This window comes from Vigna umbellata, chromosome 1, assembly GCF_029865625.1.
Source record: "Vigna umbellata cultivar VRB3 chromosome 1, Vumbellata_1.0, whole genome shotgun sequence".
In the NCBI taxonomy this organism is placed as follows: Eukaryota; Viridiplantae; Streptophyta; class Magnoliopsida; order Fabales; family Fabaceae; genus Vigna; species Vigna umbellata.
This window is the reverse complement of record NC_142165.1, coordinates 9700049-9726289: the sequence shown is the minus strand read 5'-3', so window position 1 is coordinate 9726289 and position 26241 is coordinate 9700049. Positions and strand designations below refer to the sequence as shown.

The following is a 26241-nucleotide window of genomic DNA, read 5'->3' as shown; positions in this document are numbered from 1 at the left end:
TAACTACTTTTAATAGTTTTCTGTAGGGAACGACCATGCCCCATCAGAAATTAGTTGGCATAAACGTATACATAGTACAAGTACTATCTTAACTTTAATCATTGGTATATATTTGTAATTAATTACACACAATATACAACTCTATCATATAATATAACTCTTTTAAATTTTAACAACCAAATATATTAATTTCAAAAATTTTATGGTAAATAAAAACAATATTGAGATGAAAGTGTGAAAAACTAAAGTGAAAATTTCTAACAAAAAAATATAAGAAATGGGAAAATAATTATATATTTACTAATAATATGGCTTACTTAAAAATTTAAAAGTAATTTTAAATATCAAAATAGTATTAAAAAGTTAAGCTAAATACTAAGATAATAATAATATGCTTAATTAAGTATGAAGTCGGTTGTAAAATTTTAATTTTAATTAAGTCTTCATTAAATATATTTAGTATATTAAGTATTTAAATTTTGTATAATTTTTAATTAAGTTTTGTCGTTTAATTATTTTTAGTTAAGTGTTATGTAATTGTTATTTTGTCTATATCATATTTATTTATTTTTACATATTAAGAAATTATATATTTTATTGTTAATACATAACGATATTGTCTTAGTGTAAAATAATAAAATTTTTATTATTTTAATTTAAAACATGCCAGATAGTAAAATTATTAAATTTTTTGTCCGCATTATCTACCACAATAAAAAAAATTGTTATTGTAACCACCGTTGATATAAAAGACAATATTAGTACCTTGTAAATCAAACATTTTTTAATATAAAATCTTAAAATAACTTATTATTTTACATTAATAATAATATCCTTTAATATTAATATTAAACTTCACATCTTTTAACATAGGAAGACAAGTAAGTAAAATATAAGATAAAATAATAATCAGATTGAGTGAACGAAAGAATTAAATGATAAAAAACTAATTAAAGAATATAAAATTTTTGAGTACATAATAAACAAAAAATTAGTATAAACTTACTTAAAAATGTTAACCTTTTATAAAAAAGGTGGTGTGTCTTTGGTGAAGTTTGTGGTGAAGTCCCTTGTGGAGTTTGTGGTTAAATCACTATAGTGAAATCTATTGTGGTATTGTCTGCTGTTCAATCACAGATTTAGTCAATAATGATTAATCATGATATATGTTATGAATTAATATTATCTTGTTAAAAATTTAGATGTTTTTACTATTAGTGTGTTAGTGAAGTCTGATTCATTGGTTAGCATGTTTTATTTGGAGAATGTCGTTCTCATAAATAGTTTACAAGGTTTATAATATCTAGATTCATCTTAGTGAGTTTGAAACAATTTTTAATTCTTTGACATGCAAGAAAGTTCATTTTTTGGATGAATTGAAATTAGCTTTGAAAAGATATGATATGTTTGATGGGAGAGAAGATTCTAATACGAAGAAGAAGATGATGTTAGTCCACTCAAATTAAAAAAAAAACTTGGTAGTGATAAACCAAAGAAAATTAATATTAAATTTTCCTAACCAAAAACTTATAAAAATTGTTAAAGACTTTTTTTAGAAAGTGAGAGAGTTACCTAATAATAAATATGCTAAGAAATTTTTTATTTAGTTTTTTTTTTTGCATAATAAAATTTTCTTGTTTATATATATGTGATATAATTTTATTATGAATTTGGCATGGTTCTTATACTTTTACTTTTTTAATAAAATTTTCATGACAATAATGTCTAACATAAAACTTTATTTGAAAATTTTAATTAATTCAAAATAATATAATATATAATATAATGTACGATTTTAAAGTATAAAAGAAACCCATTTTAATCTAAACTAAAATTGTCTATATATATTAAAAAAAATTGTAATACAGTTTTGTTTATATTTTTCATTGTAGTGAAAAATTAGGAGGTATTCATGGACCTTTGGGTATTTTTGTCATATGAGAGAGTATTTTTTTAACTGGATATACAATAGTCAATGAAACACATTTTTATATCAAATAGCAACTCTTAACCATTAGTTATTTCTCATTTTTGCCTCGTCCCACTATCATTCATTTCTATTATTGATAATTAATAACGAAAAAGACAATTGATTCAGCTTTATGGATCTAATATAAATTTTACAATTATTTATCTAACCTAATTCATCCGGTTCATTTATCAAGTCTAAAGCGACTACTTTATTTTTCATAATATACATTCATATAATTTTAAAAAAATATATCTTGTCGAATGACTTTGGTAGATTTCAATTTAACATGTGTTTTAGACTCCACTTAATTATGTTATTACGTTCAATGAATAAATTTTATTTATTTATTTTATCTTGTTCTTTATTAGAACTAGGATTGTTATAGTGTTTTTGTCACTATCATCTTCACCATCTCAAGTTGTTTCTATAACAACATTTTTAGATACACCACATTAAGAGTAAATTAATTATTAACTATTACAAGCAACTATTAAATTAACTTTTAAATAGACTTGTGACATTAACAATTCACTGAAAAGAGTATTAAGATAAAATAGGGAATTGTGTCGAATATAGTTTTATTATATATATTATGTAGAAAGTAAAAGATTAAGAAAGTGTGGGGCAATGGTTTTAATGTGCTATATCCTTCCACAGGGACCTGCCTAATCCCTGCATGTTCTGTGTTGCCATGTCTAATTCAGACCACCATTCCTCATAAGTGTTCAAATCAAAGCAACTTTTCGTATCATAATTAATTTGTTTTTTTTTCTCTGTCCCCACAACAGAGAAATGGCAGTAACAAAAGTGACTTCTTCTGATATGTAGAAAGCAAAAACATGTTTAAGAGTAAATATTCCGGATCGCAACATGCAGTAAATTAACCTTTCAGATTCAGTGATCAACACATTAAATCCTAATACATGTACATAGTTAATGCATGTTGTCGTGTAAATGTTAATATTATTTCGCCATTCAATGTTTCTGACCCACACAAGAAGAAATTCCTTCATCACGATCTTTTTCCAGCACAGGACCAGTGCATGGTCCTGCATGCTGCTGTTAATTAATTCACCTAAAGTGATAATAATGGTAGTTTCTCTTTTGCAGTAATGGGAAAGTTTTGATATGAGTCTCCTTCTTTTTCATCTTTATCAAATATTTTACCTAATATGATATTTAGGGTATCACGATATCTTATGATTAATATTATTAGATCCCGTTTAAAAGGTGATAAGAGTGGAAATAATGGAATTTGTTGATAGCAAAACGTGTTGGAAAGCAGTTAACCGTATGAAGATGAAGTGACTTTTCTGATAACACAGCTCATCCCATATGTGACATTTCATGGCTAATAAATAATAGTAATACCATTCACACTTTTAAGTACTGTGTGATGCGTCTCTATCCAAGATGCCCGAGTAGGTCAACCTATTCATGAACTTCTTCCTGCTATTTAATGAGGCTGAATTCTTCACCATCCAATATCCAAGCTTGGGTACAAAACAAACTTTGCTTGGAGAAGGCCATGGCGCAAATTGCAGCCATCTCAACCACCTAACACGTAGTAGAAACACCTTTAATTACATCAACTTTTTTCATTCATTTTTACATCACCTTTAATCACCTACCATGCATTGATTAATATCAGTGCCTTCGTATCATTGGATTTTCTTTACTTCAATCATATATAGCATTACATGCTTTTAGTATCTTTATAAGCTAACATCTCACACCTGAAATCACTTGTGTTTTTTTTTTAAAAAAATTCCTAATGAAATATAATTAATTTAAAACCTTGTGAGAATGACAATTTAGGTAGATAGACATGAAGTTTGTTTAGGAACAATTACACAGTAGAGTAATACGTAGAATATCTACCAATTCTTGCTTTCTGATTTCAATGAGCATGTTTTCATTTAGAAAAATAATGCGCTAACCGATATTTATTAACAATATTTTGATACAACATGTAAAAAAATATTGAAAATATAGAATCTATATATAAATCTAAATTTTACTTTGGATAGAAATGAGAAAGTAAAATATTATATAAAAGTAAAGACTTATTAATCCATATATCTTAAGATTTTGCATAGAGTGTGGTGTCAATTTCTATGATTCAACACAAAAATAGCTTTTAACGTATGTTATTTTAAGTTTTTGATGTCTTTTAAATGTTTGACGTCATAGTGGGAGACGCTAAATTGACACCGCCGTGAAGGTGAGAAAATAGACAAGTGCGGCTGTGAGGGTGAGGAGAAAAACGCCCACAATAAGGTTCGAAAATCGCCACCGCAGTTGTCCCATAATGCGTCCAAGAACTGCACCAAAAGTCAATGAAAACGAATTTTAATCGATGAAAATGAAAGATAATGGTTCCAAACGTAATATAATCGGTTCAAAATGATTTTAAATGGTGCAAAGTGGAAGAAAACTTACCTGAACGTTAAATGTGAACGAGAGAATGCAGAGGAAGAAGATGAACATAGCAAGAGAGAAAATGCGTAACTAGCAAACACGAACGAAACAAAAACTCAAACGCAAAAGAAAGTGAGGCTCATATTCTGAGTTTTTGGGGTTCAAAAGGGCATTTGACGTCGGCAACCCTCTAGATCCGACGTCTAATTGTTAAAAAAATCCATTTTTGCGTTATTTTTGGGATATTTTCACAGCTTATTGACGTCTAGGGAAGGGGATCCGACGTCTAATATGTATTAGACGTCGACCCCTTCTATGTTCGACATCTAATGTTTGCAAAGGTGACCTTTCAATTCTTATTTTGCAGCTGGCAGAGGATTTGACGTCTGATTTGGAGGGCACTAACGTTTATTTTTGGACCTTTTTTACATCTGATCTAGGAGGCCCGACGTTTAAAGAAGGATTTGATGTCTGATTTGGGGGCGTCGACGTCTATGTCGTAAAAAAAATTAAATATTGACACTTAAAATGAGATATTTTCAAACCTTTTTAACATCTAATTTAGGGGGTTGACATCTAAAAAAAGATTTGACGTCTGATTTGGGGGACCGACGTCTATGTCGTAAAAAAAATTAATATTACCGCTTAAAATGAGATATTTTCGAACTTTTTTGATGTCTGATTGGAGGAAGCCGACGTCTGACACAGGGGAACCGACTTTTATAAAAACGTTTTATTTACAAGAATGTTATAGGTATTTTTTTTATGTTGGATTTTGGGTGATCGAAGGTTATGCGCCTGAAGTTAAAAGTCATTTTTGGACTAGGATGAACCTTTTTTTCTATAGATCCACTATAGGGCCAGGTTTACTATCTTTTTGCTTTCATTTATTACAGTGCTAACGCGTAACCAAATGCCCTTTCCTCTCAACGGTTTCACCTCACCAATGATTTATAAAGGAACAACCACACACTGTTTCGTCAGTCTTTAGTCAATGATCGAGATTCTTCCATAAATAATTTTGCAGCTACCTCTAATAACCCATTCAATTACACAGTTTAATCATCAACAATCCATATCAGACATTAAATTTGGCCACAACCAAATTGGTGCGCTCCAAAAATACCTCCCATCAAATTCATCACACCCGGGCCCTCCTTGATTAACTCCATGCTTAAATTAATTCCCAATCAAGAAACCCAATTCCTGAGTAATGTACAAGAACATGCTCTCTTTAATGATATTTATAAGTCTTAAGTTTTTGGAGTATGATAAAGTACTGGTAGCCATAAAGCAGTGCTAAGGGTCTAGAAGGCAAATATAAGGGAGGAGTAGCAGCAGCAGCATAGTTGAGGTAAGAAAATCTTAGAGTTGAATCCAAAATGGTGAATGATGGTGTATCGATTGAGAAGTCCTTCAGAATAAAGGAGGATGATAGGTTCTTCTCAAGGCTATTGTCGAAGGAAACCTCCAAGGCTAACTCTTCTTCAAGGGTCTTCTATTATGGAGAAACATCAATCGCAGTTCCTTTCACATGGGAGGCACAACCTGGTACCCCAAAACATCCTTCTTCTCAGACTTCTCTACCTCCTCTCACACCCCCTCCTTCGTATTACTCCAATTCCAAAACCAGCAACAAGAGAACAACCAAGACCAACATATTTTCATGCATTTTCCCAAGGTTTATCAAACCTTCAAGAAAGCACCAGGGCTCACCATCATCATCTCGCTCATCCTCCTCTTCCTCATCGTCTTCATGGTCATTGGTATACCCATCCGATCAAGGAACCCTCTCCTTCTCACGCTCAACTACTACTGTTCGCACTTTTCTCAAACATAAAGCTTCCAACAGATTCAGAGGCTGCTATTCTTTCGGAAACATAAGGAACGCAGCCTAGTCTGTCAAGGTAAAATCGTTACAACAACATCGTTTTCTGCTGTGTATCAGAAAAATGTAGATGTTTGGTTGGTCATCATCGTGTGAGTTTCGAATGTGTGGACAAAATAATTTCCTATCTCATTATTTTAGTTGAGATTGTATATGCCTGAGTGCAGTTAAATGTTCTTATTAGTTAATTATAGTAAATTGTCACCCATTTAAATGTGCGCTTAGATATGCTAACTCGTTAATGAAACCATAACCTAATCAAAATGATTATTAGAAATTCATGTGTTTTCAAAATCAATTTTCAAAGTTGCAGACAGCTTTGTTCTTCTGAAGGATTGTTTGATGAAATAATTGTTTTTTTTGGATGTTCGGAAAATATATTCCTGGTGATTCAATAAAGTTGATTAAATGTATTTTTTTGTCATATTCTTACAAATATTTGTATAAGATTTGTAATGATAAAATAGTAATTTGTGTTTTTTTATGCTGTACAATTTTTTTTTTTAATTTAGAACATTTATATTTCCATCTGTTTATGGGAATAATTTCGTGAAAAAATCACTAATTTTTAAAATCATGATTTTTCTCAAATAAGCCTTTGTCAGATTAGTAAAATCTAATAAAGCACAACATGGCAAGAAAAATTAATTTTCGCTTTAAATGAATTTACATTCAAATTGTATAAAATGTTTTTAGAATTTAGTTATATGCTTGTTGTGTTTGGTGAAATAAGATTTGAACCCAGATAGAAAAAAGCGTTGTTGTTTTTGGGTCAAATAAGAACTGGATCTAAACATAAAAGCCCTAAGGCCCAGGCCTAGATATGAAAAATCTAAAAATACTGTATTCGTTCAGTAAATAAATACATTTACGAAAAGTTAATTTTAATTTTATTTATTTATTTTCGGTCAACACTAATTCTATTTTTTATGTTTTTAAATTGATAATTTTATTCCTAATAATTTTGTAGTAGATGAATTTCATTTCTCATCCTAATATTCAGACTTGCATAAAGAGAGACAAAGTTCACTAATTATATAAAAAAATGAGAACTAAAATTACTCTATATATATATATAGGGGTTTGCTAACGCGCGTACGCCTGTTTTTCAGTTGGTACATTTTAGCAATGTGTACCGGGTTTTAGTAGACAAAAATACCCTTATATATCATGGATTCTAAGTTTTAAGGTTAAGGGTATTTTAATAATTTTCATTCTCAAAACTTAAAAAAAAAAAAAAAGAAACCCCCAAACCCTTACTCACCTCTCTCATTCATCTAAATCCTTTCTCTTTCATCTCTCTCACTCCAACATTTTCTCTGTCATCCCTACTGTAGCCCCAATTGAAAAAATCAGAAACACTTGCCTTTAAACAATTTGTCTTTGTAAAGAGTTGAGTCATTGACATATTCACCTTCAGGCAAAGGTTCATTCAAGATCTCTTCAATCTCACCATCTTCACTAATTTCTCTAATTTCATCATTTGCATATGTTGAATCATCATCTCTAAAAAAACCCTCCAGGCCAATTACCAATTCTTTCGGATGTCATTATGCTTGTGAATATTAGATAAAATTATATACGACAAAAATTATAAAATGAAAACTCATTATAAAGTCATTTTTTGTAAGAAATTGTTTAACAACAAGTGTTTCTGATTTTTTCCAGGCCAATTACCAATTCCTCTGATGTCATTATGTTTGTGAAAATTAGATAAAATTAGATAAGACAAAAATTATAAAATAAAAACTCATTATAAAATCATTTTTTGTAATAAATTGTTTAACAACAAGTATTTCTGATTTTTTCCAGGTCAATTACGAATTCCTTTATGTTTGTGAAAATTGGATAAAATTAGATGAGACAAAAATTATAAGATCAAAACTCATTATAAAATCATTTTTTTTGTAAGATTGTTTAACGGCAAGTGTTTCTGATTTTTTCAATTGGGGCTACAGTAGGGTGTTTCTCATTTTTTTCAATTGGGACTACAGTAGGGATGACAGAGAAAAGATTGGAGTGAGAAAGATGAAAGAGAAAGGGTTGATAGGAATGAGAGAGGTGAATAAGGGTTTGGGGGGTTTCTTTTTTTTTTTTTTTAGTTTTGAGAATGAAAATTATTAAAATACCCTTAACCTTAAAACTTAGAATCCATGGTATATAAGGATATTTTTGTCTACTAAAACCCGGTACACATTGCTAAAATGTACCAACTGAAAAACAGGCGTACGCGCGTTAGCAAACCCCATATATATATATATATATATATATATATATATATATATATATATATATATATATATATATATATATATATATATATATATATTTACAAAAACCTTTTAACTAATTCACGCACTTTAAAATATAATTGATTTAGTTATTGACATTTAATTTTCAAAAATTCATTTTATTTTTCAAAATCATCCTTAATATTTTTAAATTATTAATATATCTTTGTATTTACTTCTTTCTCATTTAATTAATTAATGTTTGAATTATTATATAGTTCGTAGGTACCCATCTTCTCTGATCCTCACAAAAGTGAGAAAATGTTCATCAATTTAATTTTTAGTATTCGTTATTTTTAAGTAAAAATAAACTAATTAAGGATGCTTTAGAGAAAAATAATTAGGAAACAGTCTTGTAAGAAAAGATAGACAAATATATGAAAAAGATCTGATGGATATAAATAAAGAAAAATCAATTAACTTAAAATATATTTCACCACACACACTAATTAAAATAAGTATTAAAAAAAGAATAATGTTAGTTTTGTTATAATTCACGTGGATCTTATTTATTTTTAATATTTATATTTATTTAAATTAATATCATATAAAATAATACTAATTTTATTATTAGTGTTATTTATATCAAAATTAATTTTATTTATTTGATTATATATTTAAGTTAGAGTTTATTAGGTCTGATATTTAAACAATATATATTCAATATATTTAATATTTATTTAAGTTACTATCTATTTAACTAATTTTAATTTTATTTATATGTTATGAATTTTTACCTTTTTATGAAGAAAAATAAAAATATTAGAGTATTCTCAATTTAAAATTAAAATATAATAAAAATATTTTAATATGTGTAATTTTAATTAACACAAAATTTTTATTTTTCTTTGTAGATATCTGAAAAAATAGTGCAAAAATGATTTGTATTGACGTATTTTATTTACAAAAAGCGATAAATCAATTACATATTTAAACTTTTTAAAAATTTTTGATGTGATCTACACGCATTTGGTTCAATAGAAAACAATTCTATTTGAGAAAAGATTTTATAAATTTATACATGTTATATTTTTATTATAAGTTTGGTGTAGTCTTTATGTTTTTCTTTCTTTTTTTTTTCTTTTATAAATTTTTCATGTAATAACAATAATATGTAACATAAATTTATTTAAGAGATCACTTTATTCTTCCCCTTCCTAATTTCCTATTCACCAATAAGAAAGAAGGAGAAAGATAATAAGTTCTTAACTAATTTATTCGGCCTAATTGTCGTACTTAATTTGGAACTGTTAAACTAATCAATAAAATAAATTATAATTTGACATTCTTTTGTGCAAGTCAAGGTTTTGTTTAACAGATTAAGACTAATCTTAATAAACATGCTACTTCTTCAAGCAACTTTGTTAAAATAATTTTATCCTTTCTTAATAAATATATACTTTTTTTTAAATATAGAGATTAATTTATTTGAATATAAAGTAGGAACAAAATAATCAATGCTTACTTGAAAACTAAAGTAAAGACCTAAATTTTCCTGCACGTCATCTTTTTATTTTCTCTGTTATCGAACAGAACAAAAAAAATTCAGCTCATTTTTCATTGAACAGAACAAAATCAATGCTTCCATGATTCTGACTCATAATCTGAAGCAGGTATAGAGAGAACTCTAAGTTCAGCATTTATTTCAGAGCAATACATTCAATTCAACGCCCTTAATCTTACACCAAGTTTTATGAGCAGATTGATATAGATATATATGCTCATGTTTCTTTTACCAAGTCAATTCTCACAAAAGTTAAAGTTCTGAGATATCCTGATCTCAGTTCATATTTCATCATTTATAGTTGTAGAGGAAGAGAGTCATAAAAAGCTAAAATGTTTGTAAGAAAACAGACAAAAGAAGCATAAACATAAAAAGGAAAACAAAAACCGAAAATCGGAATGGAGTAATAATTGTGGTAGAAAAAGTCAGGAATGAACTTGTACATCGAAAGCCTTCAACTTCAACATCAGAACTCAGAAGAAAAATTAACAAAATAGGACAATGCAGGTACACTTGGTAGCACACAACATAAAAATGACAGCAGCACATACTTAACAACTTATTACACCTGCATTGTTATCAAATCATAAAATCCAAAAGTTACGGTTCATGAGTATATATCCATATATTTATGTGTGGTGTAGATCTCTTCAGCAATTCAATCAGTTCAACCTTCTGCAGTTCTTCCTTATTTCTCCGGTGGAGCCAGTGAGGGGACTGATGTCTCCCATCTTGATCATAGCGGCGGAGAAATCATCGAAAAAGGAGGCTGGGTTGGTGCTGTAGGTACGCACAGTGGAGTCAGTGGAACCGCCATTAAAGAGTTGTTGATCAGAATGGAGAAGACCCTTCTTCTGAATGAGGTTCTTGAAGTAGTGATTGTCAAAGAAAGTGGGAGTGGCAAGGTCAAGGGGTGCCAAGTTGTTGTCCCCTGATCCTGAGTTTCGAGGGCATGTAGATTGTCTCGTGTGGGCAAAGGAGCTATCTATGTTGGTTTCGTTGTAGATGCGAGCTCTAAAGGTTGTGCACCTTGCTTGTCCAATTGTATGACCCCCTAGAATATGAATGAATTCAGTATTGTTTCCAAGGTAACAAGTTATAAAGTACCGAGGTTACACATATGTTTGAGAAATTAATGTTACAAACAGTTTCTAAAACACCATTTTATAGTCTCGTTTTGTAATGTTTAACATGTGTTAGAATGAGTGTATGTAAAATCTTATAGTACCAGATAGTGCAACCAAGTCCTTGGAGGAAAGTCCGAGAGAGTTGAATCTGGAGATGAGTTGGTTGAGGTTTGAAGTGGGTCGTGGGATGCCATTGTTGGCAGCAGATTGGCTTGCTGTTCTGGAGTCTCTTCTTCCAAGTTTCACGTTCCAAGTTGGGCCACCAAGCTGAGATCAAAGAAAAAGAAAAGCTGACAGTGGAAGAAAAAGAAAAGGCAAAAAAATGAAAATGACAGTAGTTTATTTTCTCCAAATCAAATAATGAAACTTTAAGACACATTTGTCAAGGTTAGTGAATAAGTCTTTTTCAAGGACACTTGACCTTATATGTTATATAAAATAAGGGATATTTTAAACATTTTTATATAGATACTTTCTATAAGATTATAAACATATATGATTAAACTATGATATATGACAGGTTAGAGTAATTGCTTACGATGTGAACAGAATCTCTGGCAGCAATGGCAAGGATATCAGCACAGGAGACAACACCCGGGCACACTTCCTCCACAGCTGATTTGATTTTGTCGATCACTTCAAATCCACGAGCAGAGTTCTTGTTAGGACCTGCGTTCTTCTCTCCGGTGAAGCTTGATGTATCATCAAGTAGAATCGACCCATCACACCCCTGCACCATTTATTATTCATTCAATAATCAGCAAACATATACAGTGTTCCATTATATACATTGCTAGTTTAAAATTGTTGACATAGTCAACCAGTTAGAAATTATTGTCGGTATGATTTTCAAAGTAGTAAATCAAAAGTAAATTTATCCTATACAGTGATTTATATATGAACAACTATTTATAATATCAATAAACATGGGTTACTTTGCAAATTATGTATCAGCAAGTGAAAAATATGCTTGGACATACATTACACTGATCATAATAATTGATATCTGAACTAAGACAGAAAATATACGGGGTTATTACTTCAGTATAGTTTGCTTGTATAAAATGTAACGTAAAAACTAGCCATTAAATATTGCTTTTAAGTAAAACCACCAAACCTAAAAAGATGTAGAAACAAAAGTGTTAAGGAAACAAACTAGAACATGTTAACTTCTAGCAGTGAATAGAATTGCATGCTAAAATAGGCAACCTTTTGCTGATAGAAGAAAAAAAAAAGAGTATTTAGTAACAGATGTTAAAAAATTACATTGACAAAGCAATCGTGGAAGAACAAACGTAGGAGAGAAGCACCCATGCGGGTCTCCTTTGATATGGCTGATTCCACTTCGCATTTCACAGTGTCAAAGAGTTTTGGGCAAGAATGGGAGTAGAAGTTTGTGTAAAGTGTTGCATTGGCAGTTCCAAAAAGAAGGACCAAAAGGGTCAAACCGACGATAAAGCTAGAACAAGAAGAAGCCATTATTCTGAAACCCTAGAAGAGTAAGTAATACTTTGCTCTGTGACTGTGTTTTCCAAGTGCATATGTCACATCTTTTTATAGCCACTGGCAACGTTATAGTTTGTCAATGCGAGGTTAAATCTCAAGGTGCTTTGTCTTTTTGCCGTTACCTAACCTAACACGCAGAACTATAGCTAAGTTGTCAATGCATATGGAGCTTTTACTTGGCTTTTGTATTTTGATTAATCAATTCACAACAACGATGTGAACCTGCTTCGTTTTTCCTTTTATCCAATGACTTCTGCTGCCGGCTTGCCATGATTTGTCAAAGTGTTGGCAAAGTAGTTAGTAACCTTTTTTTAGGCTCTCCTATTATATCATATCATTTCATAGATTATCAAGCAATTCATACAACTCCACATAACTGAAAAGATTCCAGAATGCACCGTTTCATTATAATATAGGAAAAACTCGTTTGAATTATGTGAAGGCTATGAAATTTGTAGTATATACTTATCAGTTTAATCATGTAAATGTACATCATTTCATACTTTATCAACGGTCAAAGAAAGAATATTGAATTAGGTTTATGTATTGATACTACATGGATTAATCTTTGATCATTCTTTGTTAAGGAAAAGTAGAACAATAAAAGTGAGAATGATGATATTTTTTAAAATTAGAGTTTTCATGCACTAAAAACTGCATAATTTGTGAGAAACAAGGTTTTTTTTTTTTCATTTTTGTAGTAATATCTATGAACTTCCTCAGTGGGTATTGAAATTTCATCATACAAATTAAATGAATAACTGCCACAACGATATTTTACTAGCTTAAAAATTTATTCTAAATATATCAATGTTAATCCATAAATAATAGTATCTTTATGTATTATGAAACTTTTGTGTAAATTGGACGGCAACAAGAACAAAATTTTGCTAGAAAAACATCATAATCTATCAGAATTCTTTGTAGTGTCCCTCATGCAATTAACATAGCGTCTTCATCACGTTGTTTTTCAGCATTTTTTCCACAAATTTGTGGCCCCTAACTTATCCTTGGAGAGACTAAAAATATTCTTCTGTGAAACATATTATAGATACATTATTGGTGAAGTAATTGTGAAAGGAAATAACTTGAGAAGGATAGATCAATTTAATTGGTGGTAGTAACAATCATTACTTTATCACAAAAGTATATTAAAAAATTGATGGATCGTATCAAACTTCGATTATATATGGCTATGAATATTCTCAAAATTAGATAGACTTTTTGTGGCAATGGTGTATAAACTCTTTACAAAGTAAGAATCGTTTTGCTTTTATTGTGTCGTTGATAGTGTCTTTTTAATTGGTTTTGTTAAAATTAATTTTATAGTGAAATGATTTTTGTGCTTGATTTCTTTTATTACGAAAGGAAGTTTGGATAGGGGACAAGTCTTAGTTTTCTCCAACGAACATTTAGTTTTCATATACATTTTTTTTTTATGTTTTCTACAAAAATAGGTGAGAATTTGACTTACATGTTATGGGACAAGTATTTTAATGATATGAAAGTAGCAAAAAGAATCTTATTAGCGCATGCAGCTACACCTATATAAAGTTTGGAAGCATTTTATTGTTAACAACATTTTCTTTGACATGACCCTATTTTATCAAATTAACATTTATATTTTAAGAAAAATCAAAACAATTTTTGGAAACAAAATCATCAGGCTATTTTTGTTTTCTCCTTTTTTGTGTGTTTTTATTTGTTTATCTTCATTTTAATTAATTTAAATGTGATAAGTGATGACTGGATAAAGTATATATATATATATATATATGATGATGATGATTATGATTGTTATATGACTATAACGTAGTTATTTATAATATGACGGATATCAAGTTGAATTGAAAGATGGACACTTTTATTAGTAATAAATTGAAATTATATGCATGTGAATATATGAATGAGATAAATTCTGATTGTGTATATGATTTAAAATGTATATGCAGGTTAAAGTTAACTATCAATAATTCAACCGACAAAAGCCTGTAACTTAGTCTATATTTCGTTGAAAGGATGCTATTGCTCATGGTCTAAAGAGAGAGACATTAGACAATAAGAATACATAAACAAATCAAATGCTTTTACGTTAACCTTTAGCTGCCACTAAAGAAAAAAAATATACATATTTTGAGGGAGTCTTTGTAAAAGTAGTTCAGAGATGAAAGAAAATGCACAATCAAACAAAAGTATAAGGAGAAATATGATTGGAGTGAGTAAATTTGAATGATTAGGTTATATGACTTGGTCCCATTTTGTTCTTTTGTACCTTTTTTATATCACCATTGGAAATATCCACGTTCCCTCATACGGTGCCTCTTCCAAATTAAATAACCTTTTGTCCTTTGGAAAATTACAAACTTTAGGTTTAAAATTATATTCATTTTGATCATCGTGTTAGGTTATTATTACTTGTGTATTAGAAAGTGATAGAAAATCGACTTATTTTGGATTATTTGAAGTTTCATGGAGAGTAACGAATCTTCCACGGCCTTAATGTAACATTGCTAAAGCATAACTAATACCATTTACTATAATAAAATTCAACGTTCACAAGTTTGACAAAACTACTATACAGTATTTGTGCCACAAGGCTACAAACTTGGTTTAAATATGAATTAATTAATTAATTAATTAATTAATTAATTAATTAACTAATTATCTGTTCGTTATTAACCATGAACATAGAAGAACCTTGAATGGTAATTGCATTTAAATGCCAGTCAGAAAAATTAAAGGTAATAGTGTGAAGTAATAATTTTTATGTAAGTTTTAAATATTCATCAATCCCAATTTTAATTTGTTAATTAATATTTTTGGAAAAGGATGTTTATTTTTACCTACTTGTCTGGTGAAGATGATAGGATCTGGACTTTTTGATTGTGTTCACATTGTTTTTTGTTTCAATTGTCAAAGTTCAGACAACGATCCGTTGGATAAGATCATGGAGAGAAAAGATGGTCGAAAATTAAACTATGTGATTAATTTTTGCCTTTACATATAAATATAGATGAACTGGCTAATTTGGAATTAAATTCCTTAATCTCTTGCACTGTTTTCTTTTTGCTTTATCTTTTTCTGCGTTGACGATGAATTAGAATAACCTTTTAGTCTTACTGATTCAAGTGGTATATATAATATAGATTATGATTACCAACTTAAATGACCTCATTGTCAATAATAATAATTAATTAATTTCACTTACAGATGGAGATTTACTATCAATCAATCTACTGTAATGATTCAGATCATTATAGAATATTTGAGTTTGATTTCAGTCATCAGCACCAAGTTTTTTTTTCTTTTCTTTTTTTTTTTAATTTTCTTAATGAACCCTACTTTTTGACTATGGTAATTAAAATTATTTTATTCATATGTATATTGTTTAGGAACCTTTAATTAAATAAATCTACCGTTGAATTAATCTAGAATTATTTTATACATTATTCGTATACATAAATAATTAAGGTAATATGTGTTGTTATCATTGGTTTGATAAATGAATTTTATATTTAATTTAAAGTTATAGAAAATGTAATAACTGATATATCAATTTAATTAGAAAATGTAATAACTGATATACTATAATTCCTTTTAATCGAAATTAAGAACATGATATAAACTCTACTATATAGAACGGTAAAACTAACATACGCCATGTAATTATTATTTTTTTTCCATCAATCACCATAATAATAAAAACCAGATCAAAATATTGGTAAATTACACGCACATCCTTTTGTCCTTTCTTACTTTCACTTACTTTTAAGGATTAAAAAGTTAATGTTTATATTTGAGTTTCATTAAAATTTTATGAAATTGTTATTACATTCTAATTCACTTATTTTAATTTCTTTTAAATTTTATTCAAAAACTCACATTACACTCAAACTTTCTTACTTTGATAGAATAATTATAATTATATGATTATCAGTATTAGTAATAAGTTAGTAGTTATGTTAATAAAAAAACTTACCTTAAATTGGAGCAAGTAATAAGGGAAGTAAAAAAGGAATAATAGCATAATTTTTTCAGCTTAATTATTATTTTCAATAAAATTGTGTGCTCTCATGTTTTTTTTTGAAGTTTAATCATACAATATTAAACGAAATAAGAATTTGAAAATATAGGATGAAGTAAGATTTGGTTCAACATACAAAAGTTTTAGGAAAACATTTAGGGTGTGTTCACTTGGAGGGTATTTACTGTTTACTAATATTGGAAAGCGATGAAAAGCAATGTATTGGGTGTTCACTTAACTGTATTTGCGCGGAAGGAACGTGACTGATTTGCGGGATGGAGTTCTTTTTGGTCACCCGCCCGGCTGAGAAGATTTGGAGGGATAGTAGGGTCAATTACTCATGTGCCCCTGACATTTTAAATTTTTCCATAACCACTGTTGCATGATTCAAAATTTCCATAAAAAAGTGTACACATTTATTCTTTAAATAATCTAAAATATTCAACAAAATAAAATAAAACAGAAAATTGTAACACGATTATATTAATAAAAAATTAATTTCAATCAAGTATAATTTAATTATATTTTTTAAATTATTTTTAATAATTATTCCAAATTTTTAACTTTTAATAAACATTTTTACAATTAAATATAACATTAACAAATATAATTTTATATTACTTTAATACCTAGGGACATTTTGATAATCTTCAATTTCTACCAATTAAACTAATTTTTTAAAATCGTCACATCAATCAAATCCTACACTAATTCTCACAAACTTCAACCCAAAATTCACTCTCAATTACTTTTAAATCCACTCAAATAAACACACAAAAAAATCACCCTCAAATCCCCTCAAATCCACTCAATCACTCTCCCCCAATTACCTCCAACTAAACACACCCTTAGGATTGTAGAAAACAAAAGAAAAACAACTAAGCCAAAATATCTAAACGCAATGCTAACTGGTTAGATAAGTTTTATCACTCATGACATTAGTTTAATTGATTAAATTGTTTAACTCCACTAAGTTAAAGCAAGAAGTATTTTAATTCACTTTTGAATATAGAAAACAACAAAATGTTTTTGAAAAACAAGTACAGATAATTATTCTCTTATAAATGATATATTTTCAATATAATGAATATATGAAAATTTGTAATAAAAATTTTCTTTTTCAAAGAGAAAGTACAGACAATGTAAGTGAGAGAGAACGTTGAGAGCATAAAAGAAATTAACAAATCTTCTTATTGTAATTTTTTCCTCATGCAATCCTTTTATATAGACTTTTTCAAAAAGAAACTGTTACTTAGAACATTAAATTTTACATAGAGTGGGTAACATTTACGGACGAGGCCAGAGGTTATGTTGCTAATTGTGTTGCTTGTAAGGATGCCTTAGAGGAAAAGTATTAAGAAAACATTCCCAAAATACAAGGAGACTTCAGAAATTGGACAACCAAATCCAAAGAAAAAAAAACTAAAAATCTTGAAAAACTTCTTTCAATCATTCTCACAACCCTATAGTAATAGAACAATAAAAGAGAAAATGAGAAAAAAAAAATGAACATTATTACCACAAAAAAAACATATAAAACATAAAACCACTCTTTCTTATGAACGTCGAAATTAATAAATTAACGACTATATAATAATTTATAAAGAATCAAAGTTTAGCTAGTACCACCTTATCTAACCAAATCAAATTTACTCAATTAACATGATTCATATCAAAAGAATAAAACTTTTTTACAGCTTTTTGAAAAGGTATTAATACAGTCTATAATCAAATTAAGTAGAACCTCATCTCATTAACCATTAAAAAAATAAAAATTATATAAACTGACAAAAGAAAAAAAAATTTCAATGACTACCTGTCCAGATCAAATTAACAACACAACACAGTGTACCCTTATTACGTAATAAAAAATTCTAGCCAACCTCATTCATAAGTTTAATAAAAAAAAATCAATTTTAAAATGCTATTTCATTATTTCAGTATCTAACGTTATATATACCTTTACAAAAAGTTTCTGTTTACCTAACTTATTAAGTTTTATATTCTATACTGCAATTAATTTTTTTTTTAAAAAAAGCAGGAGACATTAACTTTTTTATTATAATTTAAGTTAACTACTTATTAGATATCGTGAGTCGTGGTACTTACACATGATATGTACGTGGGCCCAAACAGCGTGATTATAGGTGCAGTAGATTCGTATTGAAAACAACCCGGTAGACCCAAAATGAAGTAAAAGCAAGTGAAGTCTTTCTCATTTCCCTTTTATACAATTCAATCACCAAACTCTTGATCTCCAAAAAGGATAACTTTCTGTTTTCCTCTTTGTGGAGTCTGATAATTTTATATTATATAGTAATTAAAGAAACTACAATAACTTGGTAATTATATAAAGTTCAATTTTAGAAAGGACTTTGGAGCTCCCATTCAACTAGCTGGGCCACAGTGGGAGAAGGATAGTGGGCCTGTTGTTTTGGGCCACATTCACGAAACTCGTAGTATCGATAAACCGCAGCACCAGACAACACTGCCAGTGTTAAAGCTTGCGCATGCATTCTACAAATCCAAACAGCATAAAAGAAATGAGAAAAGAAAAAACAAAGGAACACTATATTATGTATGTAGGTGATGAATGTGCATGTATGTATGCATGTATATGGGACATGTCATGTACCTGGCATGGATGAGTCTAAGACTAGGTTTCATTGGAGACCTTGTACGTGAGTTAGCCACAAGTGATGCCCCAATCCCAGAAGCCCACAGCCCCCCTACAACCAAACACCAATTAATCATAATTTCCTTGTAATTGAATTTATGGAAAACATTACCTACCATACAATTAGAAATATAAGTGTTGTTTAATTATATTTTTTTATTAAAAGTAAAAACTTGAGAGAATTTTTGTTGTTAAATGAAAAATAGAATATGTAATGTATAAGAAAATGAGAATAAATATCTTACCAAGTGTGGCTAGTTTGTGGTTTGAAACCCATGATTGAATTGTCTCCATTTTTGAGTCTTTTAAGTTGCTCTGTTTTGTGCTTTGGAATTTAGAAGGTAGATATTTATAGACGAGGAGGAGAGGGTAAGATTGTAATTTGGGAAGATTTTTTATGTGCCCCTTGATTTGTTTACAGGGTGTTCCTGTGTGTTGTGTTAGAACACTGGAAAGGTTAAACAGGAGCAGTCTTACCCTGGTTTTGTTTTGGAGGACGGTGTTGCTATGGGTGGAATGAAATAATAGGGAGTGGGATCATCCAAAACTTAATACATTTATATACAATATAAAATAAAATAATATTAAAAAAGTAAATTTTTATATTTTAAAAAAATATACATATAAAAAATAAGAAAAAAATAGTTTTAAATATATATAAAAAATTTATATGTGTGAAAGTATTATTTTTTCTTAAGTAAATATTTTATGTTACTAGGACTAATTTTTAAATTTTATATATCATAAAATTATAACCCATGTTAACCTATTTTAGAAAGTTATACACGATTTTTTAAAATAAATATTATGGTTATGAATTTTCATACACACTTATTTATTTTGTAAAATGATAAATATATATGAGTAAACGTAATCTCGCTATTGCCACGTATGACTGAATATTAGTAAGCCCAATCCAAGCTCTGGCCCGTATTGGATAGGAGCAGGTTTGGCGTTGGCCTTCAAATTAAAAAAAAAAAAAAATCGAATTCCAGGTGTCTGGGAAGAAGAAGAAAAAGAAGAGGAAGAAGCTTCTTGTGGAATCCTCATCTTTCTCGCGCTTGCAGTAAAATTTCTGTACTTTCTTCTGCACACGTTTAACTTGTTTTTCGCCGGCAATGGAGAGCCAACTCCGCAAGTAAGAATGGAAACTAACAGAAGACGAAGAGTGGTCCCTCGCAGAAAGCCTCTCTCCGATATCACCAACACTTCTCCCCCCGTTTCGCCCGAACCTCACAAAACTAACCCTTCTTCTTCCTCTACTTCTTCTTCTGCGCTCGATAATCGTGCCACTGAAAGCAGCGCTGTTGCCGCCGCCACCAATCTCGATGATGCCCCAAACCCTACCTCTCCTTCACCGCCCGTTCCCTCCACACCATCTATCGGAGCCCCCTCTCTACCGGCCGATTCAATCACTCCCCCTTCACTTCGTACGCACGCTTCCCTATTTTCTTGATTTTTGGATTTTAGTTTCTCTTGCAACCGAAGAGACATTCTACTTTCCAATACTGCTGTTACTTGACAAATTTAATTTCAATATAGCGTGTTTAATCTCTGTGATTAAGTCTTGCTGTCTGATTTTAAGCTCTCGTGCATGCTGTGTTTAATCGCTGTGTCATTTCTTTTCTTTTCTTCTTTTTTCCCTTCAGAGACTGTTGATGCTGAAGCTTCTGATGATGTAGAGGCTTCTGAGCCTGTTCAGTCTATTTCAGTAGTGTACAGCCTAAGACGTTCTTCGAATAAAAGAAAGAAGGATAAAGGGAAGGCAGTGGCTGTTCCTGTTAGTACCACGCCCAATTTGAAGATCTCTGATAGTCGGTAAGTGATTACCCCTCTCTTTTTCGTTGTGGTAGATTGTGTTTTTGTGGAAGTTGTACCGATTTTTAAGAAACAATGATCGAAGGAGAATAAGAGATGGGTGTTCGAAGTTTGGGACATGGGGAATAAAATGTTAAGGCTGAAATCTACTCTTTTAAGCTAATTCTTGATTAGTACTAAGGCTGAAATCTATTGGAAATTATACAATAGGGGGTTTCACTTTTTATTTATTAGGTCTCACTTATGATTATTGTATTTGATTAGTTTACAGTGAATTTTAGCCAATAGTTGAGAGTTTGTTAGAGCAGTATGTTGCTATTTGCCAGCACTCTTTTATATATTAAAATTTAAGTTCTTGAGAGGAATTCTCTGAAGTATTTTTTGAGTGTGATGTTTGGATTGGGTATATTAATCTTATAAGTTTTGTTTGAAAATGCATGAAAACTCTTGGATTTGTGAAACTTTCCTGAACAGATTATTTATTCGTACTTATCTTTTTTTGTTTGACCTGTTCAGTCTGTCCTGTTTTGGCATTATTATGCTTTATGCCCATGACATTGTATGTTTCCTTCGTTTCTTTGTTGGATTCAATTTTATAGTTGGATACATTCATTATATCTCTTGTCGTGAAAAATGAGTTTGATTTTTGTTTTTTTTCCTGGAAGTTCTCCCATATAATTGTTCTTTTGTATGGTTTTGTGATGAAAAAACAGCGAGAAAAATGATGAGTTTGAAGGTTTGAACCTATCCAAGGCCAAAGCATTGACTTTTCCTCGTGCAAAGGTATATTAATTTACTATTGTGGTCCTAAGTTTCTGTTATTTTATTAGGAAACTCAAAGGACATTGAATTTGTTATTCAGCAAGGACTTGATCTTTTATGAAACTGTCCTTGTTAAAAATATTGCACTGAGCATTTCCGATGACTGTTTATTTACTGTTTAAGATCAGTATCCCTGCCTTTTTAGTGGATGTATCAATTTCTTTGGCATGATTGATCTTAAGTCTGTGAAACTAGATAGACAACTTTAAAAGAAGGAGCTCTATGAAATGTCCTCACATCTAAAATATAATGGGTACTTTCACTATTTGTTGGTCATGAACTTGTGGGAAGGGTGAATCTTGATGCATTGGTAAGATTACCACCTGGTGATCACGCATGGGTTATATAGCCACAGATTCAACCTATCCATCCGTTGGGATATAAGGGGAGCCTTGTTTACTGACCACCATATTTGTATAGTATTAGAATAATATTGGGAGCTTTGTTCGATCTCAGATAGTTCTTGTGATCCCCAATTATTGATATTTCCTTTGTCATTACACATTAATCACTGTCCTGGTAAAATCTTTGAAATAGTTGTTGGGTGGAAGTCGTATATACAAAATTTCTGGTAATTTATAGCTTCATATCATGCACCTCAGTAAGTTCTATTTGTTACCCTTTCACTTGACATTTTCTTTTGCTGGGGAATGGAGGTGAAATCTTGCTTAGTGGCCCTAGATTCTGCATACTTAGTTTTAAGTTACGTGTTCCAAATCATGTCAAAATAAATATTTTGCTAGTGTCTGATACATATTTGCTGAATTTTCAGAAACAGCGTACTTTGTCATCTGAAAAAGATGCAGTCAAGGATCACCAGCTTCAAGAATATATAGAAAAACAGAATGCTTACTTTAAAGAGATTGATGAATTTGAACTGGAGGTTGAATCTGGTGAGGAGTAAGATTAGGTGGTAGGAGATGTAAACTAAAAATAGCAGCTTGGAGTTTCTTTGTTTTGGTATGGTGTATAGTTGAGATATCGTGGTTTTCTCATGAAGTAACTAACTCGCTGGCTTGTCCATGGCCAATATATAGATGTAAGCTCCTAATAATATTTTGTAATAGTCCTGTGGGAGCCATCAAAGTTAATTCTGTGCTTAACACACTATGTCTTAGAACATTTTTCTGATTTCTCATGTAAATGTATTATAATATTGTGATTTTACTACCTTGCTTTGTTTCACGCCATTGATTATTTTACAACCTTACCGGGCAAATGCAAAGAGAGGCAAATTTTCTGGATAGATTTCAAAGACGACTAGATGCTGATATTCCTAATGCTGCGTATTGTCGTTCATGCAGAGGTCATAAGTCTGCTGGTTATGTTGATTGCTTATGTTAGCAGTGACGATGAGATAATTCTGAGTGAAATGCTAATGTATGATATACATAAATACATATACTTACATACATATATTTATTTACACACAAACACAAATGTATAAAACTAGGTAGTTTATTGATGATAAAGCCAGGTTGCTTGACGGTGAAAGGATCAAGTTCTTTTTAAGAACAGGGAAATCGAATTTATATTTTACATCAGCATCACTTGCTAACGTTTAATTGAGTTTCCCGCAATTGATTCTGATCTCTCCCTGGCTTCCTGTGAGAGGCTTGATGTTGCTCATTTTGACCATGCCTTTGGCAAAGTCTTCGAAGAATGCAGCAGTATTGACAGCGTATTTTTTAACCAGATTGTCAGTAGAACTGCCATTGAACAGCTCCTGATCGGAATGAAGAAGGGCTTTTTTACTGATCAAATTCTGGAAGTATAGATTGTCGAAACGGATTGGAGTTTGGTGGTCAAGGGGTTCCAGTGTATTGTCCCTTCCACTTCTTGGGCATTTGCTCTGCAGGAACTTCCGGTAGGAGGGATCAACGTTGGAGTCATTGTAGATGTGTGCTCGGAAATTTTTGCACTGAGCCAGGCCAATGGTATGTGCCCCTGTTATTGAAAGCTTCTGTTATTTAGTCGTAACACTTGGTGAACATGGCAAGTTAAAAACTTCATCCAGGATCCTCACATTCTCCTAGCACGACAGTGTTCTGGCAGAGAACACAATTCAGAGCAGGAAATAGAGAGTATTTCACAGGAGATTTTATTTTTTTCAAAATAAAAAGTATACTATATTGAGAAAAAAAACCAAATTAACCAAAATCGTTTTCAAGCATAATTTAGGAACATCAGAGTAGTCATTTTGGTAATAAATCGGGGGACCAAAAGTCAAACTGACTAATGATAATTTAAGGTATTAAATAGGCAGGGCCACACTCTAAATCAACACTGGAAATTGCATTCCAATTCTGGCAATAACCAGGAAAGGTTTCAGTGTGACTCATTCAACGTTAAGAGTACAAAAATTCGTTTTGACTTGTAGTGACAAATTAAGGATGGAGCATTTAATAATGAATGATGAATGGAATCATAATAAATGAGATGAGTTCGACTAGAATGAGATGAAATAAAAAATTTCATGTTGAAGTAGAAGAATTTTTTTTATTACATTATCTAAGAAGTTAACTGAATACTAATAATAGTATGAAATAATAATTTGGTTCCAACCATACCTCGATGGAAATCAGACGAGTAAACAATGAGTTTGTACAAGATTGCATGAACACAATAAACTTTTAATGATTTTGTTTAATTTCATCAGGAAAAAGTGATCTTTTAGTTATGGACATGTTAAAGAATATTATAATGGTATTGTAAGCTTTTTGAAAAATGAAAATATGATAAATATTGCAGTATTTCTCTTTAAAGTTAAATGTATCTGGTTCTGAAAAAAATCTGAAAAGACAGAATCACAACATTACTTTCTTTAAGCTCAAAGAAATTGGCTACTTATCAAATTTTTTGTTAAATCTCAACCACTTTACTTTTATTAATTCAATCATTGAAAACATGATCATTCAACTTTTCATCACTGATTGAAGACATCTGATAAATTATTACATCACCTGAAAGAGCAACCAAGTCTGTAACAGAGAGGCCTTGATTAGCAAAATTGTTTGTGAGATTAGCTAGATTGAGGAAAGGCCCAGGAAGGTTATTATTAGCATCCTTTCTGCTTGCTGTTGTAGAATCTCTTCTCCCCAACCCCACTTCCCAAGAAGGTCCTCCTAACTGCAAAACTTTTATATGTTTATGGATAACTCTTACTCCAATAAAAATAGAATCTTAGAAATACAAATAAATCTATTACATAGACAACAGAATCTCGAGCTGCAAGAGCAAGAATATCCGCACAGGACACCACTTTGGGACACTCTTTCTCCACACTGCACTTAATATCATTTATCACACTGAACCCTCTGGCTGATTGGTTGTTAGCTGCTGCGGTTTTCTCTCCTTCCAAGTTGCTACTATCATCCAACAGTATTGATGCATCACAACCCTGAACAACATCACAATGTAAACCCCATTTGAAAAAAATTATCAGATATAGTTCTAGATCATGAAACATTTATAGTCTAGTCAATTTTTACAACACACAGTTCATTCAAAGATTGTTAATACCTCCTAGCAGAAAAAAATACCAACATTGTATACTTACGTTTACAAAGCAGTCATGGAAATGCAATCGGAGTAAGGAAGCCCCCATGCGTGGTTCTTTTTTAATGGCTTGAGCCACTCCTTTCTTGACTATGGTTAACAAGTTTGGGCAAGTGCAGGAGTAAAAGTCTGTACATAGGTCTGTACCAGAAGCTGTAATAGTTGTTGCACCGACAAGAAGAAGCAAGAGGAAGTAGAAAGAGGCCATTGGAGCTTTCATACAGGAGATACACCAAATCATTGGTGCTTTCTCTTATACAGGGTTGGACCAAATTATCTTGTTCAATCAATGAATTCAAGTGAAAAGCTCTATCTCTCTTGTCAGATAGTGGGGGAGTTCAAATGAAGGGCATGTTATACAAAATAGTCCCATTTAATTCAAAAGCAAACAATACATTAAAACACCGTTATTCAATCACAAATTTGATATATAAAATAAGAATATTGACTTTTGTAGTAATTCTTTTAGATAGTAAATATAAAAATTAAAAATAAATTAAACATAAATTCACTTTAAGCATTTTTACTTTGCTATTTTTTTTAATTATTTTCTGGTTTTCTTTTCTATTTGCTTTTGCATTTTTTATTTGTTTAATTTCTCTGATGATGACGGTTCAACTATTGCATGGTGTT

General features: G+C 30.4%; 5 protein-coding genes across 5 annotated transcripts; 2 read left to right on the top strand and 3 right to left on the bottom strand.

Moving 5' to 3' along the window:
• Positions 1 to 5485: 5485 nt before the first annotated feature.
• Positions 5486 to 6558, top strand: LOC124830046 (uncharacterized). Its single transcript, XM_047303694.2, has one exon. The coding sequence runs from the start codon at positions 5776 to 5778 to the stop codon at positions 6289 to 6291; it is 516 nt and encodes a 171-aa protein (XP_047159650.1). The 5' UTR covers positions 5486 to 5775; the 3' UTR covers positions 6292 to 6558.
• A 3893-nt stretch (positions 6559 to 10451) lies between these two features.
• LOC124830478 (peroxidase P7-like) lies at positions 10452 to 12742 on the bottom strand. The gene is made up of 4 exons (XM_047304240.2): positions 12470 to 12742; positions 11742 to 11933; positions 11305 to 11470; positions 10452 to 11130 (listed from the first exon to the last, which is right to left on the bottom strand). The coding sequence occupies exons 1-4, from the start codon at positions 12680 to 12682 to the stop codon at positions 10739 to 10741; spliced, it is 963 nt and encodes a 320-aa protein (XP_047160196.1). The 5' UTR covers positions 12683 to 12742; the 3' UTR covers positions 10452 to 10738.
• Positions 12743 to 18922: 6180 nt separating this feature from the next.
• Positions 18923 to 19806, bottom strand: LOC148204550 (respiratory supercomplex factor 2 homolog C1565.01-like). Its single transcript, XM_088103568.1, has 3 exons — positions 19656 to 19806; positions 19369 to 19462; positions 18923 to 19250 (listed from the first exon to the last, which is right to left on the bottom strand). The coding sequence occupies exons 1-3, from the start codon at positions 19702 to 19704 to the stop codon at positions 19097 to 19099; spliced, it is 297 nt and encodes a 98-aa protein (XP_087959694.1). The 5' UTR covers positions 19705 to 19806; the 3' UTR covers positions 18923 to 19096.
• A 538-nt stretch (positions 19807 to 20344) lies between these two features.
• LOC148204549 (uncharacterized) lies at positions 20345 to 23220 on the top strand. Its single transcript, XM_088093752.1, has 4 exons — positions 20345 to 20840; positions 21060 to 21228; positions 21942 to 22011; positions 22823 to 23220. Exons 1-4 carry the CDS (start codon positions 20555 to 20557, stop codon positions 22952 to 22954), a joined length of 657 nt encoding a protein of 218 aa, XP_087949878.1. The 5' UTR covers positions 20345 to 20554; the 3' UTR covers positions 22955 to 23220.
• Positions 23221 to 23436: 216 nt separating this feature from the next.
• On the bottom strand, positions 23437 to 25916 carry LOC124821929 (peroxidase P7-like). The gene is made up of 4 exons (XM_047293869.2): positions 25610 to 25916; positions 25259 to 25450; positions 25014 to 25179; positions 23437 to 23997 (listed from the first exon to the last, which is right to left on the bottom strand). The coding sequence occupies exons 1-4, from the start codon at positions 25847 to 25849 to the stop codon at positions 23612 to 23614; spliced, it is 984 nt and encodes a 327-aa protein (XP_047149825.2). The 5' UTR covers positions 25850 to 25916; the 3' UTR covers positions 23437 to 23611.
• Positions 25917 to 26241: the final 325 nt, after the last annotated feature.

Bases quoted from the DNA above. Each gene is read 5' to 3' on its own strand.
- LOC124830046 (XM_047303694.2), top strand. From the start codon at position 5,776: ATGGTGAATGATGGTGTATCGATTGAGAAGTCCTTCAGAATAAAGGAG.
- LOC124830478 (XM_047304240.2), bottom strand. From the start codon at position 12,682: ATGGCTTCTTCTTGTTCTAGCTTTATCGTCGGTTTGACCCTTTTGGTC. The intron at 11,934-12,469 runs GTAATTTTTTAA...TAAATGGTGCAG, and splicing joins TCCACGATTGCTTTGTCAAT to GGGTGTGATGGGTCGATTCT. The intron at 11,131-11,304 runs GTACTATAAGAT...TTCATATTCTAG, and splicing joins GGACTTGGTTGCACTATCTG to GGGGTCATACAATTGGACAA.
- LOC148204550 (XM_088103568.1), bottom strand. From the start codon at position 19,704: ATGGAGACAATTCAATCATGGGTTTCAAACCACAAACTAGCCACACTT. The intron at 19,463-19,655 runs GTAAGATATTTA...GTTTGGTTGTAG, and splicing joins CCACAAACTAGCCACACTTG to GGGGGCTGTGGGCTTCTGGG. The intron at 19,251-19,368 runs GTACATGACATG...TTGGATTTGTAG, and splicing joins CTTAGACTCATCCATGCCAG to AATGCATGCGCAAGCTTTAA.
- LOC124821929 (XM_047293869.2), bottom strand. From the start codon at position 25,849: ATGATTTGGTGTATCTCCTGTATGAAAGCTCCAATGGCCTCTTTCTAC. The intron at 25,180-25,258 runs GTAATAGATTTA...AAAGTTTTGCAG, and splicing joins CTCGAGATTCTGTTGTCTAT to TTAGGAGGACCTTCTTGGGA. The intron at 23,998-25,013 runs GTGATGTAATAA...TTTCAATAACAG, and splicing joins AGACTTGGTTGCTCTTTCAG to GGGCACATACCATTGGCCTG.
- LOC148204549 (XM_088093752.1), top strand. From the start codon at position 20,555: ATGGAAACTAACAGAAGACGAAGAGTGGTCCCTCGCAGAAAGCCTCTC. The intron at 20,841-21,059 runs GTACGCACGCTT...TTTTCCCTTCAG, and splicing joins AATCACTCCCCCTTCACTTC to AGACTGTTGATGCTGAAGCT. The intron at 22,012-22,822 runs GTATATTAATTT...CTGAATTTTCAG, and splicing joins TGACTTTTCCTCGTGCAAAG to AAACAGCGTACTTTGTCATC.